Genomic DNA, 18,020 nt, shown 5'->3' with positions numbered 1-18,020 from the left:
CTATTTTAAAACAATATTTACAAGTGTCATTATTCTTTTTTAGTTTATTATTATCTATTTTATTATGGTATATAAACCATTGTAAACTGTACGGTAGTGCTTTTCCTGTAATATGATTCTCCTGGCACGTGACCTATAGCAATCCTATAATTTAGAAAAAGGTTATCTGTTCCTTGGATGGCTTGGTAACTTGTGCCAGATAATATTCCAAACCAATACCAGGTAACCAGTTTTTTGCAAGTAATTCGCTACCTACATGAGGATTTTTTGCCAATTACCCCACGCTTCCCTACAACTTGCTTTGTAAGATCAACACTTATATCCTAAATTACGATTAAAAGTTTTTATTCGATACTTTGATACTTTAGAGGATTCGAAAATTTATTTGCAAAGAATGAAAATTTTAGCATTGGAGTCTCGCATTTAAAAGAATAATAGACCTATGTGTAACAGTCCTATGTATTTTTACAGTGGTTTCATATTTGCATTTGTATTATAGTTTTAACAACATTACAATTAAATCATTATTGTTTTATATGAATTGTTATTTACATGAATGCAAGATTGTAACTTATAATAAATAATATTATAGTTTATACGCGACTTTCTATGCGTGGGTAAATAGAGAAATACAGAAATTATATGCAACTAGCTCGATTCGTGCGACACGTTGCTAAAACAGGCTAAAGAAAATCTATTTATGTGAATAATTTACTTTCTTTTTATTTATAGGCAATTTTATTACAGATATGATATATAAATTACAAAATGAACATAAGTAATACATACTATTTCTCTAGCCTGCTTTTTCCTAAGTGGTACATGTATAAGCATTAAAACGAGGAGTAAATCATGGAATTTGATAAAGGAATCAGGTAGATCTTGCGTGGACAGGAAACAGAGTACAGAAATAATATATAAGATGGATTAAATCATAAATTTAGAAATTTAAAACGTTTTTATTTCTTTCCTTGGGCTTTTGCACAACCTATTAGTTCAATCATATCACGACAAAAACCAGTGATTTTCGGAAATAGAAATCATTTTCGTAAATTTATTTTGGAATAAAAACGGCAAAACATAAGGGTTTATAACTATTTCCCTCGAAGAGCTGCAGCTTTTTCAATATCACTGTTGCAAAAAAATGTTCAAATAAAAGATTTAATGATTTTCTTCAACATTCATCCTTGTCAATTTATCGAAAAAGCGGACAAAAGAGAAAATACAGCGCAATTGCGTTTTTCAGGATAATTTAGGATAAATGACCGGAGTCATTTGATCCAATATTTCTATTATTTTTGAATACGAAAATATATACAAATATTCAATATCGTTCCTTGTGAAAATTCTTGTGAAACAACAACACGATTCTTGTGAAAAATGCGAAACATTTTGTAAAAGTTATTTTTACAGAGAATTTTACCTTCTTCAAATCAATTTCACGAAAAAATGCTGGGTTAAAAAATTCATTTCAAATTGGAGAACAAAAAATAGAACTTTCTAAACAATATGACAATTATAGAATAAAGTTACACCGGCGTTACAATATTTCAAATATTGTGCTTTATTTCTTTTAGCAAATGGTAATTAGTAAGTTTTCGATTATTTTGAAAATATTTCCAGTTCAAGTGAATATCGGAACAACGCATCTTCGAGGTCTTTTCTTTATCTTTCAAATGACAGAGTCTAATTTGATCAAGGATATCGTTTTTTTTGTGTTATATAACTGAAAATTGGAAGAAAATAAATCAAAAATAATAAATGAATAGTCAATCCATTTTGATAGATTCGAAATAACATTTTGACGAGTTTGAATGAAATTTATTTTAGAATTTTTTTGTATAGCAAAATAATAATATTATTGTTACATGTAGGTATTATTATATGGGTATTGTATACACAGAAAAGTCTGGTATATTATATAATAAAGCACTAAGAAAATTCTTGAAAAATGTATTACAATCATAAAAGTGATCTAAACTTAAACCGAACATTTTGGCTTTATGTATTTTTATATACTGAATTACCTACATAAAGAATAGTCACAAAAAAGTTTGATAGTTGTATCATAGTAGTAAACTACTATATTTATACATATAGGTATACAGAGTTGCCTATCGTATAAAATGTTCCATTAATATAATGAAACTGTCCAAATATAATCGTGACTCTTCTTGTTTTAAAAATTCGCAATATTTGCAGGTGTAAAATAATACATAATATTTGCAGTAATAAAAATCTATCAATGGAGACCTTTTTTTACTTCTTTAGTTTCAAGTTCTTTATTTCTTAGAACCTGTAAAATTACGTCTATTGTTCGAGACAGTTCTTTAGCTCGAGCTATCTTTTTTAATAAATAAGACCGTAGATGGATACATTGTGATGGGATGAAATTTTACCGGAGTTTTAGTTTCAGTGTCATTCATGAAATTATAACAAAATTCATCATCAAAGTTGAAAATAAGGTACAATCAATTTCTACCACAATTCTAAACTTATCTTGGCGTTCGTACGACCTAAGGCTATTTCCAGTATGAAAGTTTCTAGGCAGAAGTCTCAAGATAAAACTTCAAACTTTTTTTTTCAATTTTTTTAAAGTTTGATCCTTCCTGTATTTGTATAAGGTAGATATATCTCACTCATTCATTCACTTACTATCGGGAATATGTGGAACGAGTTAAAAATACACGGTGTATACTATACACATACATATAGTAGGCTGACAAACAACAAGGATGATACTCCTCTGGCGCCAACATCAGACAGTCAAAGGCGTCATGTAGACTGGCGTCCTTCTGCAGCAGTAACCCAGCTACTGATCCTGCCAATGCAGCATCATTTCAAGCGTCGTTCGCGTTTATATTGGTTCGCTTTTACTTCTACCATATAACATAACACTATACCATTGTATTGTTGTCACAACATACATATCAGTCTACAGAATGATCCATTTCTCCATGCTCCTATTTTTTACAGGAGATAAAAGTTGTCTGAATTGTTTGATCGATTCAAACATAACTTCACAACTTATAAAAGTAGCACTTGATTTCATTGACCCCCTTTCTATTTTACAAGAGTATGCCTTTTCTTCAAATGATTTCCACACTGCCAAAAGCTAAAAAAAAAGTAATATGCACGTACTACTGAGCACCAAAATGATCCTAGATTCAGCTGTCTGTATCCCCTTGTGGTTCCTATTAAAATAAAAGTAGTAATTTTAGTGAACGTCCCAGATTGATACACGCTAAGATCATTAAGTCCGTTGTGACGCCTAAAAAGGGGCTGGCTCATTTCCAGACAATATTCCATGAAACATTTTTGACTGTTTAATAACAGCAGGAGTTTTTTTAATCTTCAAAGACCACAAGGGCGAACTGCTATCCCAAGTGAGTCGACTCTTCCATGTCCTCATCTTGGGAGCTCCTACAATATTTGTGATGTACTAGAAGACCTCAGACGTTCAACGTGTTTGGCTTCTAATTTCTAGCCCGTACTCGCAACACCTGCAACAATATAATTCATGGGGTCCTTTCAAAACGATTGTATGTGTCTTGAAGCACAAAAGTAATATGTTTCTCCTTAAATTAAATGGTTTTTTTAAGAAGTAGCTTACAGTTTGCTAAAAGTACTCCCGAATACTTAATGAAACTTGAATCCGCATGGCTATATACCATTTCTGACTTGTTTTTCAGCTTCAAAATTCACTTCAATATGCCTACAGCTCAGTATCCAATATCCATATCAGGGTTACTTTTTCGTCAACTTATTTAGATAAAGGTCGGTGGTTTTGTGATACATTTGATATGTAGACAGAGCTTACGGATTTTATAGTCGCTTGACTGTCATAGAGAGCAGTGACCTGCGACACACTTTTCGTTAATGCTCTTCACATTCGCGTGATGCATGCTACAGTTATCTAGCAGTCGAAATAATAGTCTTAGGTCTGGGTTTTCACAGTTAACCAACCCACTAACCAACCAATCCAAGACTACACCTTTTTGGTTTAACCAATATCTCTACCCATGCTTGCCAGTAAAAAATATTTTTCCTGTTTCAATTTTATTAAACTAAAATAGATCACTGTGTAAATGTGTATATAGCTCACAAAGAGGAGTATATACAAGCTCCTTCATCCATCTACAAACACAATAATAATTCTATTTGTAATATTTTGTTTGTTAACAACTCATCCTGCTGCATATACACACAGAGCCATATATACAATATGATAGCTCTGTGTGTATGCTATGGCCAACCATGCTGCCAACCTTTGTACAAGACCATTGTTATTGTTGTTGTTGATACAAATGTTTAAAGATACAAACATAACTCTTTCATTGAATTATTATAGAAGTCAATAAATATTAGTTTTTTCATCTATGTTTTGGTTTGCCAAACTAACTTTTCTTCTTTTATTTTTTGTAAACTTTTCTATTTTTTCCTATTATGCTTTATTTTTCTTCATTTAAAACATTACATTTATGTCTTTTTTATTTTTTTATTCTTTTGCACATTTTAGTAATACATATTTGAATTTTAAAGTATTTTGTAATGGGAATATTATTATTTGCTTTATATAGATCGTGAGTCTATAAAGAATCATGGAAAAGAAATTTCCTTTTTGAAGATTGATAAAGGTAAATTTGATAATATTAATACATACGAAGTTTTAATCGTATAATGAAACGATCAATGTTTAAGTTCACTTAAGAATTAGTAAATAGGCAACTTGTATAACATGAATGTTAAGTCAAATAATCGAAAACTACTATACATGTATAACGGATATGTAATTCAAGTTGCCTATTTAATAATTTTGTAAGTCAACTTTAACATTTTTATGAAAATTGAAAAGTTCTATACACATTTTTATTGGCTTGAAATCATGCTTTAATTGGCGTGAAAATTTATTATTATTTTTAGAATCCTCTTAAATATTCATTGGTGGAAAAACATTTATAAAGAAAAGGGATTTTTCAGACAAAAAAGTTAAAGTTACAATTGAATTTCATACACTGCGATTATACCCTTTACGCTATCGATTTGAAATTTCGATATGTTATAGGTATTCATATTCTACCTGCTTTAGGTACTTTTATTTTTCAAAAATCCTGTTAATTTTCCCAATTTGTATTGTTTACACCCAGATACTTTTTCGTTATTCCTCTGTACCTGGTAGTGAACAATGAAAATTGTATCTTCAACAATTGTAAATTCAATGAAACGATCAATGTTAAAGTTGACTTACAAAATTATTAAATAGGCAACTTGAATTACATATAGGTTATACATGTATTGTAGTTTTCGATTATTTGACATTCTGTTATACAAGTTGCCTATTTACTAATTCTTAAGTGAACTTAAACATTGATCGTTTCATTATATCATGCCTTACTAATGATATTTGACACTACAGATTATAAGAAACTACAGATTTATTCAACCTAAGTTTGACTCTAGGTACAACATCTCACCCTATTAATAGAATTTATTTCCAGTAATTTATACTTTGAGTGTTAATATTAGGTTAAAAATTATATCCCATTTATATAAATTCTACACAAAAGGCCATTCATTCATTTAATGAGACAAAAATACGCAAAACCATGATAAAAGAGGAAGAAAACTATTATCACTAAATTTTCCTAAAGAGACATTTTACAGCTAAAAGAAAAATGTTATAAAAACAAAAATAGAAAAACACTTAATATAAGAAATAAAAAATAAAAAAGTATGACAAAAGCTAGCCATAACAATTTTCTTTTTACACAATATTTGTGAGCTACTATATTATACCAAATATTAAGGTAACAGCATAGAAAGGAAATATTAATTGACGGTCTTGCTGATTATTTATAATCCAAGCAAGTAGTTTATTCAAAAAAGGTGAGTAAAAGGTATTTATATTACATTATTGATATGTATAATATGTCAAAGGTGGAGTAGTGACTAGCGCAGTTACCTTCTGTTACAGAGTACCTCGGTTCGTATCTGACATTGCTCCAATTAATTTTTAATTATACAGGTTATTATGCCCAGATAATGTCATTTTTTTAGATAATTGTTATGAGAATCAAAAGCGACAAAAAAGTAAGAGAGTGAGGTATATTTTATGTTATTTTAATTCCCACCCCCTGACAGAAGAGTGATTTATGACATAAGTAGGAAAGTGGGAATCATTAATTTTTTTTTGTGTGAAATAACATGTTCTCCTATTATAAAATCTTATAAAATTTCATTTAACAACATAAATTAGCATGTACAACAAAAAAAGCAAGCAAAATAAGTATTTTTTTAATATTTTGTAATAGGAGAATATGATTTTAAAGAGTGAGATATATCTATGATTATTTAAATTCCCACCCCCTGACAGAATAGTGATTTATGACATATGTATAACTGGCGTTATTTATAGCAAGAGGGCGGGTTTTATAGAAAATTTAAACTATAAAAAATAGTGAAAAATTTCTAACTTGAGAAAAAATTCATTTAATTTAAAATTAAAATGTTACCCACACCAGGACACGAACCAGCGTACCTTGGTTTCGTACGCAAGTGCTATACCCACTCAGCCACCCGTGTTATTATTAACAAGATAATTAACTTAATACTTACCTTTACTAAATAATTAATTAATTGATAATTTTGTTCTGAAATAAAAAATAAGATAAAAAATTTTAAAAATATAACAAAATTTAAAATACATAACGATTTTTATTTATTTAAAACAAAAAAAACACAATTTGTTTAAGTTTTCATGAAAAATCATATTGTTCTTTTTTCATAAAACAAATTAACAGAGACTAAGGTTATTTTCATAATCTACAAAACGATACATTAAAAACAGGTTTAATTTTTTTATTTCATATTCGGCTTAATGAAGAAAAGCTTGTTTTAATAACAATATAAAGCTGTAAGGTTTTTCATTTCTATGTGTATATATTTTATGTGATAATAAAAATTCAGATGGTCAAAAAAGATAGCCAATGTCTGCTTATATCATTTCCGATTAAATCGTGTCGCATACATATATCGTGTTTAATAGAATGAAAGGCAATCTTGAAATCTCCCTTTTTGAAAGTTTCTTGATGTCTTTAACATTTCTTTATATATAAAAAAAAATTATTTATAAAGTATTTCGTTTTTTCTTAAAATCATAAATCATTTAGCTAAACTTTCAAAACACCCAGTAGTGCTGTCGGTACACAACGAAAATAATCTGTACGCTGTACTATTGGGTACAGCCCGATACTTTTCAAATATTTACTCGGAACAATAAAAGGGCATATATAAAGTTTTTTTATATATGAAAACTAGGTATTTGAATACCTTATGAGTGGTGCAATCGCCTAGTTAAAGATAATACGACTGGGTGGACAACCTTGCTTTACGCTCGCACGAATTGGAATTATTATACTCTTCATCTTGTTGGGCAGCCGCATCTCTTCCAATACCCACCGAATATGATCATTAGGAACAGAGCCAAAAGGATTGGCTATGTCAAGCCACGCCAATGCGATCTGGCTGCGATCTCGACGCACATCATCCAATGCACTTTGGACCATGAAGTCACGTTAAAATATTGATTAACCAAAGCAGACAAAATATGCGATAGTACAAAAACAACCGCTCTCCGTATAAGTATAATTTTAAAAATAAAGTAAACAAGTGAAAACAAACAATTGACTGAGTTAACTATTGAAATACCATGTATAGACAATGTTGATTACTCTGTCATATAACACATACATACATGTCACACATATGTAACTGATATTCCCATATAATACATACTATACAATTTGCGCCTAATTTCCGCGCTCACGGGTAAACAGTTTATATTTACGAAAAAATGTTTCAAACAAAAGTTGTTTATTTTTTTATAAGGAACATTTTTTACGAACTTGACCTCACTTTTTACTTTCTGAGTACGCTATAAATATTTCAGCTTGATATCTTTTTTCGTTTTTTTTGAGTTATCACCTATACCAAAATTTTGTTCGTAGCATCAATATTTTTAAGCGTTACAAACTTGGGACTAAGTAAGTATACCTTGATAAATATTACATATATACAGGGTATAATAAGGAATAAAAATTTTAACATTGCTATATATTTTTGTATACAGTAGACCCGCGGTAATCCGGCCCCTTCATAATCCGGCATCCCTTGTAATCCGACATAACTATAACGGTAATAACAAAGCAGATTTATTATAAATACCGAAATTCTTCGTGAATGAAATTAGAAAATGATTGAAATCGTTTCACTTCGATATGTAATTTGTCGGATTACAAGGTATTCTTTTTCAAAAAGTTCCGGACTACAAGGGGTTTGTAGCAGTACTCGATAGTCCGACAAATTCGATAATTCGACACCACTTTGCAAAACGTTTGTCGGATTACCGCGGGTTCACTGTATAATGTTTTTAGTATGGACTTTATGAACATCATAGCAGTTGTAACTTTTACAAAACTAAAACTATGTGGAATACTATTACTGTATATAATACTTTGAGTTGCTGAAATGGCGTCAAATTGGCGGACTCATGTCTGCATTTCAAATATTATATATATATTATGTAAAAGCAGAAATAGCTCCCTTGTTATAACCTTGTTCCCAGATTCCCGGACCAAAATACTATCATTTAAAAAAAAAAAGAAAAAACTATGATAGCATAAATTTATTCAAATCTTGTATAAAAACTATGAAATAAATTTCGATTTGAATAAACGCATGTCTACTATTAAGTGCATAATATAATTTACCAAGGTAGTATGTCCAAAGTTCTGAGACAGATTATCATGCATCGTGATGTTTCTGGGACTACACGCTTTTCGACACACCAATGGAAACAGACTCCGATTTTGCTATTAAGACAGCGGCACTCATTTGTAGCCTGTGTCCACAAACTAGAAACATCTTCGCAGTCTCATGCCAGTTGACCCTCTAGTGAGCCAGACGGATATTTGGTAATCATACCTCTGTTGGATCACCGCAAATACGACGTCTCACAACGCGCTTCAAACACGACCACACAGTTTCCTTGACAAAGTTGTTCTTGTAGGTCAGCAATCTAAATGCGTAGACCACAATGCTTACGTCCGCGGAACCAGCCAGAAGGCAAAAGATTTGCCCCACCTGGTGGTATATGTAAGAGATTGGAAAAGCCACGCTAAGATAGGTTCATCCATTTCTTAGCTAGTCTGTTGATGATTCTGTGTAGATCTATTAGTGGTTCTTTTGCGACATTGTCACCTCGCAGAATAAAGTATAGACGAGAGTGGATCAACATATTTGTGGCTTCCAGTTTTTGTCAGGGAGTGAGGAAAGGCTCATGTACCTTTTTTCCTTAATAGATCGCCCTTTTTTTACTATTTCGTAAAACACTCTTACGAAACTTCGTGAGGAGCTTCATTTCAATGTAACTTATAACGTTTTCAATTACGAAAACTTTGAAATTGAGGAGTTTTCAATGTGGAAAACGAAAAACATATCAATTAAACGACCTATTGAAAATATGAACTGCAATTAGCTTTTTTTCTTGAATGCAAGCTAATGAATTTTTAATGACTCATAATATTAGGCCTCTTTGATCCAAAAAATTCAAAAATCGGGTTCTTTTAACATTTGGATTCGAGATAACGACAAAAATTCATCCGAGATTGAAAATTAAAAAAAGAATGCTTTAATGACTTTATTATTGATGACTATTTCCAAGTTCAAAAACATGTATTAAAATTTGAAGAAATAACAAGGAAATTCAATAATTAAATTTGCATAACAATGTAATAATCTACAACAATATCAAAGTAATACACAAATAGTAAAAATTGTTAAAAACGAAAACTGTATATAGTTTGAACGAATACTAATAGATGGCAAACAAATATAACGTAAACTACTTCATTTTTAAATTTAAAAAAAATAAATAAATTTTCACACATAATAAAGACATAATTTTAAATGCTAAAATAATTAATAGTTTAGTTTTATTAAAATAATAATAATATGTATTTTAATTTTAAAAAATAAATGCGCAGTTTAGTATGATTGACAATACGACAAAATCTATTATTCCTGACGTTTAGAATGAGTTCAGAGTTCACCAGATGTTTTCATAAACATAACAATAAGTTGACCGCACAAATCGATTACAATTGATTTGTTTTGTATAAAATATAATTAAACTTAAATTAATTGATAATAATGAGAACAAATCAATACTTTTTACTATTTATATTTTGTATATCAGTGAACGCATCTGAAGGTTAGTATTTTTGTTTATTATTTTTATTTTTAAATTTGTAAACATACAAATTTTTTAAAAATATTATTTAGGTTACGTTTGATAAACAATATTAATTTAAATTTTATTGTAATTGAGTATTTCCGTTTATTAATAATAATCATGGTATGACGCGTTCATAAAATGATTTTATTAAACTGTAAAATAATGCTCTTTTTTGAAATTAATCAAAATATAATTTTCCAATCAATAAATTTTAAAATAAAATTAAGTAAAATAACTTTATTGTCGTTGCTATGGTGAAAAGAGGATTAATTCTAAATCCGTATTCACACTTAAAAGTTAACTTTCAAGTCCTTGATTTAATTTCAAAATATTGTTATTTCAGAACCAAAAATTGTTCGATTAAGTATTCGGCCTAGAACAAAATTTCATATAGCTGAATTTTTATGTAAACCTCTCACAATTAGGCTTTTTACCAATAAGTGGTAAGTTTTATCGTTAGAGAGGTAATTATTGAAGACTATAAAATTTTCTAGATGATTCCTACATTTATTTTCCCTTATTCTAAAAAGATATGATTGGTCGTAAAATAATGAAATTTCTAAACATGTAAATATAAAGATTGCACTCAAATATTTTTCTTAATAAGCACCAAATCACTTTCAAAGTATTGCACGCTTTTTGTTTTAAAATATATTACCTCCTGTAGCTTTACCGGGTGTCGTTGACCACCTGTACACCCTCCCAATTTCAAAATTTGCGGTTTAATGTGAAACTTGAAATCTATTAAATATAAATCGACCTTGCTGAATCGATTGAACATATTTTCAACGTTCGGAAGTCAAACCATAATTTTGATAATGGTTTATATAAATATTCAGCTATATATTAAGAAACTGCACTCGGTAGGGTTGCACCTCCCTGTCGGGAACGAAAATACACAGAAAAAGATTAGAAAATTTGTTCTGTCACCGTTTGAATTTAGAACTTAAGGCATCTAGATTGCTGTCCAAATTTGCTTTTCGCCTTTTCGATAAATTCAGTGTTCTCCTCTATTCTACATTTTGACAGTAATTTGGAGTGTGGTAATGAATTCATTACGATACTATTGCGGTAATGAACTATTTTTCCCACGCATACTGAATGAGGCAAGTAATTAATAAAATCTATTTTTGATGGTTTTATTCAAAATAAAAATTGATTCTACGGATTAAAAAACATAGAAAAAGATCTGAATCTCTTGTTAATCTCTTTATGTCCTTGCTTAGCTGAATTCAATTAGATTTTTATTTTGTTGTTAATCCATTGACGTGTCCACATTTGGCTAATAAACTTTCGACTCCCTTGGTTGAATTTATTTTAGAAACCATTTGTTTTTCAGGACCAAAAAATTGTTCAATTGATAATGTAAACGGGGCGATTTGTGATGAGAATGAAACATGCTCTGAAATAAATAAATCATCAAAAATTGGAATTTGTAAATGTAAAGCTGACTATGAACGTTCCAAGCACAATCAATCATGCATTCACGTACAACCACTTGTGACAACACTAAAACCGATCACAACAAAGGATACACTTGTTGCCGTCGAAGAAATCTCGAGTAAAACAGATGTATTAAGTGTATCATTGATAATTTTATTATTAGCATTTGGATTTGTTTTTGGAATTTATTATGGGGAGAAAAAATTTGGAATTGTTACACGATTACGTATCCGACTCAGTCGAAATAATACGTATGATGAAGTCTTAATTGGACAAGATGATGATGATGATCCTCCAATAGCGTAAATTTTTTATACCAGAAAACATATTTTGCAGATCATTTAAATTTCGATTTATTCTAATAAAATGAAAAAAAGACTACAAAAGCACCGAGAGCTGATTTTTTTGCTAAAAGCTTTCTCAGGTATATAAAAACTTATCTTGCCTTACAGCAATCGAGATGAAAGTGGAGTTTTTGGCAAGAATTAAAAACTATTAACTTTAGTTGATAACATGCTTTGAGGAAGAAGAGATAATCGAATTCGATTTATACCAGTTTTAAGTTCTTTTCAATGATTGTCCTTTGGAGTGTTTTCGGTTTAAATAAGAAATCTGTGAAACTAAAACCGAAAGCACACAAGTTTCAATTATGTGGTTCGCAATTTTCTTATACAAGGGGGTGCCTGGTGGGTGACTAAAATCATAAAAAGTTTGCCTACGTAATATTTGAACGCTCATCTATTTTTCTATTTTTAGAGATATCACAATCAAACCGAAAACTGATCTAAAAATAGACTTCCTAATATCTGTAACTCGGTCAGATGACATGTATCCTAATGTGATTCACAGAAAAAGTTGTATTTTTTGTTTTCTACAAATTAATTTTCTTGGCAATTTGATCTAATAGATATTTCGTCTGCAAACTGAAATAAATGAAAAAAGTAATTTTTTATCGAAAATATGGGATTTCACATAAAAATCAATTTTTAACTGAACTCGATCTGATTATCATGCGACGTGTTTCTTTTTATTATCTATAAATTTCCCAAAGCATATTTTCAGCGAATAATTTCTATTTTCTATCAAAAATCTCACTTGCATCTCGAAAAACCTAGATTCCTCAGATGTGTCAATTCGCCGTACTTAGGATAACTTTTTATTTGACTAAATCAGCTTTTTGCCAAAGATAAATCAGCTTTTGACGCGAAAGTGTCGGTCAAAACCTATATTTACTGTATTATTCGATGTTGATGATACCTTTATGTGCCACCCGTATAATATGAAATACGTTTGTTTTATTACTGCGTGTTCGTGTTCATATTGCAGTTATGACCAATTAGATTTGTTAATTCAATAAAATTTGTACCAGAACAAAAACTTTAAAATATAAAACAAACGAATCATTTCCCAAAACTTTAATGGTCTGCAGTTATTATTATAATTAAGTTCAGGCCTGATTTGAAAATAAACAATGCCATGAAAATAGTGCATTAAGAATTATCTCTTCCCAACATCTCATAATTCCTAAACTTGCCATTTACGTTTCGGAAGAGGTATTCTAAAAACGCTTTTTATCACCAATTACTACCGAATTACTTGTTCCATTTTATTAATTAAGTTGAATTTTAGCGCTTTTTATGAAATATGTTTCCAATAATTTATTCAATTACATAATCAGGCCTGATTAAGTGCATATATTCACAAAAATTGTTTACAATACTGTATTTTATTTTGACGTACCTGACTGAAACCAAAAATAATAAATATTTACGTTAATAATTAATTATTTAAATTAGTATACAATGCCATTGTATTCGCGCACTGAGAACTTCTTAATGGGGTACATTTACAATTTGGCTTCAGCAATTTGCCTTGTAACAGCCAAATTTTAATCGCCTAATAAAAGGTTTACAATGTGTGAGTACCTTAACTATTATTAATGGTCAGTAACGTCGCTGTTTGCATGCCATTTATATTTTTAATGTAACATAAAACATGTTGAACGAAATTGAAACGTAATAGTTTGAAATGTCTTCGATTTTGTTGTTGTTGTAAAATAAAGCAAAGTATCGGAAAAACTCGTATAGAAAAGGCTCTCTATAAATACGCGTCAAACATTTATTTTGAATTTATTTTCTTACAATGTTATAATTTTTTTAAAGGAATTGATGATTTTAATCGTACGATTTAATCGATTTAGTAGAAATTGTAATATCATTTTATAATTTATAAATATATGGAAACAGAATATTTGGAAACGTCGAGAAAATTGTTTAAATTGACTTTCCTATCTAAGATTTGATCCAAATCGAAGTATGGAAATTTAAAATCCAAAATTGGCATACTTTATTGACCCAAGAAATGGATCAAAACTCTTAAACATATCTTAAAAATTCCTGTATATGAAAAATAGTTTTTCTTTGCTGATTGTAATTTTTGATTTTTCACAAATATCTGGAAATTTTCTTAATAAAAATTGGTAGTTTTCGACAGTGCTAGATTCTAGTGGGAATGGCTTTCCAGTGCATTCCCTTAGGAAAAGAAAAATTACGTTTTGAACAATCTTTAAAGATTTCCGTAACGAGTTAAACTCGAACAAATTAAACAATCCTGAAAATTTGGAATTTTTTTTAAGTATTCCTTTATCTCTTTATCAGTTACGAAACTTGAGTCGAATAAATTAAACAGTTTTTATATCGAATGCTTTTTTCTTAAATAAAAAGCCTTTAACAAAGAAGCAATTTACGGATTTTAATGTTTTGAACGTAACAATCCAATCCTGTTTCCAGTGATAAAGCTTGTGAAATAAACTAAAGATACATTTTGACTATCAATAAGACTTTTTGTAATACAAATTTTAAACTTGTTTTTTAATTATATTGTTTTATTAACAATATCAACAAACAAATTGTTTTAAAAAAATATTAATTTATTTTATAGTTTATTAAAATAGTTAAAATTAGTTAAATATTGTTAAAAAATGATAAGGTTCGAATAAAAAAAAAAATCAAGTTAGTAAATTAAAATTTTTATTTGAATGTTTTCATGGATGAAAATAATGACTGAAAATGTATCGTATCTATGAATTAAAGAAAACTGAAAAGTCATATCAATGTTTTGAGTTTTTAATCAATTCTTTTCTCGATTTCTCACACATCTTTGTCCAGAGCCATTATAATTGCGAATTTGTTCCACCAAGTGGAGGTTATTAAATACTTTTTCGCACATAGCGCTGGCACGATTCCAACATGATGTTGATATATCTTTCAACTCGCTCTCACCCAAATCACTGTGTCCGTAGTTAACATGGATGCATAATTCAAACCCAAGGACGGGTGACTTCAGTCGCGTGAGACACAGTAACGGACTCGAGCATGGGCACGTCCTTGAAGACTTGCTTTTTCTCCTTTTTTGTTTTCTCTTTTGTTTCTCCTTTCGTGTTGCCCTTTCCTTTTTGTTTTATCCTGTGAACAATTCATTGTAATTAATAATTAATTATCAAGAATTACATAAAAGTTATTTTCATGACATTCGAGATTGAATATCTTACAAAACACTTAGAAGTTTTCAACTGTTATCTCCTATTATGATATTCGTTCTATTTTTTTGCCTTTTTGATAGGATTATACCGAATTACCTTATGCGAAAACTCGTCGATTTTAGTTTTTTTAAATTTCTCTTAGGTGAAGATATCTGGCCAGTCTTATTCATTTCTTGAACAATTCGACAAATTGTGGATTTCGTCATACCTAAAGCTTTGATTGTTCTCTTTAGATAATTTTTAAATTGTGGTTTCTCAACAAGCTCAACAGATTCTTTTTTAAAAAACGTATACACTTTATATGCCATTTCTTTCGCTTGTCGTTGCAACTGTTTTTTAGGTGTTTGGTGGTGTTGTGTCTACAAACCAAGAAAAATTATCTAGTAAATCGATAGGATAAAAACTTCTCACGTGGGAAAAAAATTCAAGTATTCGGTATTTCTACGGTTTCTTTATGTTTTTCTGGGTTACTGAATCAGAATTGGAAGCTTGCAAGCAAAACTTGCTGGAGCGCCCTTAATTTTATATATTCAATTCAATTTGTTCATTCTTTTTTAAACATTCTTTTTTAACAAACATACAAACATTGATCAGGACATGTCATAAAAAAAGGATCGGGAAAATAGAAGAAAGGGGGAAGTATGCAGCTATGGTTAGCTTAGTTAGGAACTATCCCAGTATTAACCTATATGTGCAAACCTAATGGAAAAACATAGCTAGGATAGCCGACACCTGATAATAGAGATCGGAAGCCTCTCGATTATCACTCATAATGTGATTCGGTTAAGGATGGGGAATACAAGTACATAGTACGCCAAATTACCTCTTGGGAAATATTTTCCGTCGTGTTTTTTATTTCTTCGTTCATTGTTTTTATAGTGGGTGATGATACATAGTCAATTTCATTCGCTTCCCGGACAATTCGACAAATCGTAGTTTTTGGTATGCCGCAAGCATCCATTGTTCTTTTTAAAAAATTTTTAATTTCTGGTAAGTCTTCAGCCTCTTGTTTAAAAAAACAGTATACTCTATATATGATTTCTTTCGTTTGGCGATCCAATTGTTTTTTAGGCATATGTACCTGCAAAATGAGGGGGAAATTAAATCATGCAATTTATAACATCATACAAATATTGCATTCGCTTATTTTTTAGAACCATTGAATAAATAAGAAGTTCGCTTTCGTCGGGGAAAACTTAATTTGTGGGTGATTATTTTGCTAACTAATTTTTGTTTTTGTTATACCTGTTGTACGAGTAGGAGGCTCGTCAACATATCTAAAGTCCTACGATATCCTTTGTGCCTTTCAACGCAAGCTAATCGACTAAACTAAGTAACAAATTGTATAAAATGATCTACATTTCAGTATAACTCAAAGCATCGTTTTTAAGAAAAAAAAGGCAAATTCAGCTATACTCCTGGTTACTAATTTATTTGTGGAATTTGATTTAGTTATATCCTTTCGTTTTGGACAAAAATCTTAAGATAATATAACATACTATTAAATTTTTTAATTGTGTTTACATAAACATAACCTCTATATTGTAATATAAGTGGTGTATAATAATCAAATAAGATAAATATGATTTATAAAACTTACAGATTCTTCAATAGGTTTTTCAGGTGTTTCAAAAAAATTAGATGCGATAGGTTCCATTTTACAAAGTGAATTATATAAAATGAAAATATTAAAAACCGTTTCACCAGTCTATTTTCAAATACGACCCTGCATCATAGACTTATATTAAATATAGACCCACAGTGGTGTTTTAACAAACTTTTCTAGGCTGAACAAAAATTTTCATTTCCTGCAAAAAATTTATTTATTTTCCAGAGTTTCGATTGTACTGAACTTTTGTTCCTCTAGTAAGATCTAAGATCTAAGAAAGAAGTTTTAAATTATATGTTTAATAAAATATAAGATACATTAATAAATAATCTATATTATTATGTTTTTGACTGAACTTTACCTCACGGTGCGCTTTTAAATAAATATTTTCAATTAAAAATACAAAATTATTGTTTATAATAAATATCTCAGTAAATTCATAGTTTTTCCAAACGTTTATGCTACAAATAAATTGCTCCCGTTTAGTTCTTTAGGTATTTAACAATATCGATTTATAAATATCATATAGGCAAGGCACATTACAAGTACTTTTTGTGTTTTTGAAACAAAAATTTTAAAATTTGGTAACAGGAGAATATGTTAGATATTGCAGAAATGTACATATTCTTTATGTCTATGGTAATATAATAAAACGAAGTCTTTATATAGCATTTCTATTGGTCGAAACTAAAAAAAACATGGCTGCTTTAATATAAAATTAAAAATGAGTAAGATATATAGATATTGTATTGAAATAAAAGAGACAAATATATTAGTAATATCAATGCAGCCAACACAAAGATATTGTAACCAACCAAGTATACCAACCTAACATATGTACTTTATTAGATTACCATAGACATAAAAAATATGTATATTTCTGCAATATCTAACATATTCTCCTGTTACCAAATTTTAAAATTTTTAGTTCAGAAACATAAAAATTACTTGTAACGTGTCTTGCCTATATGTTATTTATAAATCGATATTGTTAAATCCTGAAAGAAAGAACTAAACAGGAGCAATTTATTGAGAGCAAAAACGTTTGGGATAACGTAAATTGAAAATATTTAAATATAATATTTATAAACAATTATTTAATAATTGGACCAATACTCCAGGATTTTTTCTAA

General features: G+C 29.4%; 2 protein-coding genes across 2 annotated transcripts; one reads left to right on the top strand and one right to left on the bottom strand.

Annotated features, from left to right (window-relative positions):
- The first annotated feature begins 10,117 nt into the window (after nucleotides 1-10,117).
- On the top strand, nucleotides 10,118-12,408 carry LOC123300004. Its single transcript, XM_044882457.1, has 2 exons — nucleotides 10,118-10,270; nucleotides 11,634-12,408. The coding sequence occupies exons 1-2, from the start codon at nucleotides 10,210-10,212 to the stop codon at nucleotides 12,041-12,043; spliced, it is 471 nt and encodes a 156-aa protein (XP_044738392.1). The 5' UTR covers nucleotides 10,118-10,209; the 3' UTR covers nucleotides 12,044-12,408.
- A 2,383-nt stretch (nucleotides 12,409-14,791) lies between these two features.
- On the bottom strand, nucleotides 14,792-16,995 carry LOC123299995. The gene is made up of 4 exons (XM_044882446.1): nucleotides 16,879-16,995; nucleotides 16,102-16,359; nucleotides 15,375-15,637; nucleotides 14,792-15,201 (listed from the first exon to the last, which is right to left on the bottom strand). The coding sequence occupies exons 1-4, from the start codon at nucleotides 16,933-16,935 to the stop codon at nucleotides 15,057-15,059; spliced, it is 723 nt and encodes a 240-aa protein (XP_044738381.1). The 5' UTR covers nucleotides 16,936-16,995; the 3' UTR covers nucleotides 14,792-15,056.
- Nucleotides 16,996-18,020: the final 1,025 nt, after the last annotated feature.

The sequence above is a fragment of the Chrysoperla carnea genome, chromosome 5 (assembly GCF_905475395.1).
Source record: "Chrysoperla carnea chromosome 5, inChrCarn1.1, whole genome shotgun sequence".
Classification (NCBI taxonomy): Eukaryota; Metazoa; Arthropoda; class Insecta; order Neuroptera; family Chrysopidae; genus Chrysoperla; species Chrysoperla carnea.
This window is presented reverse-complemented; position numbering and strand designations above follow the sequence as displayed.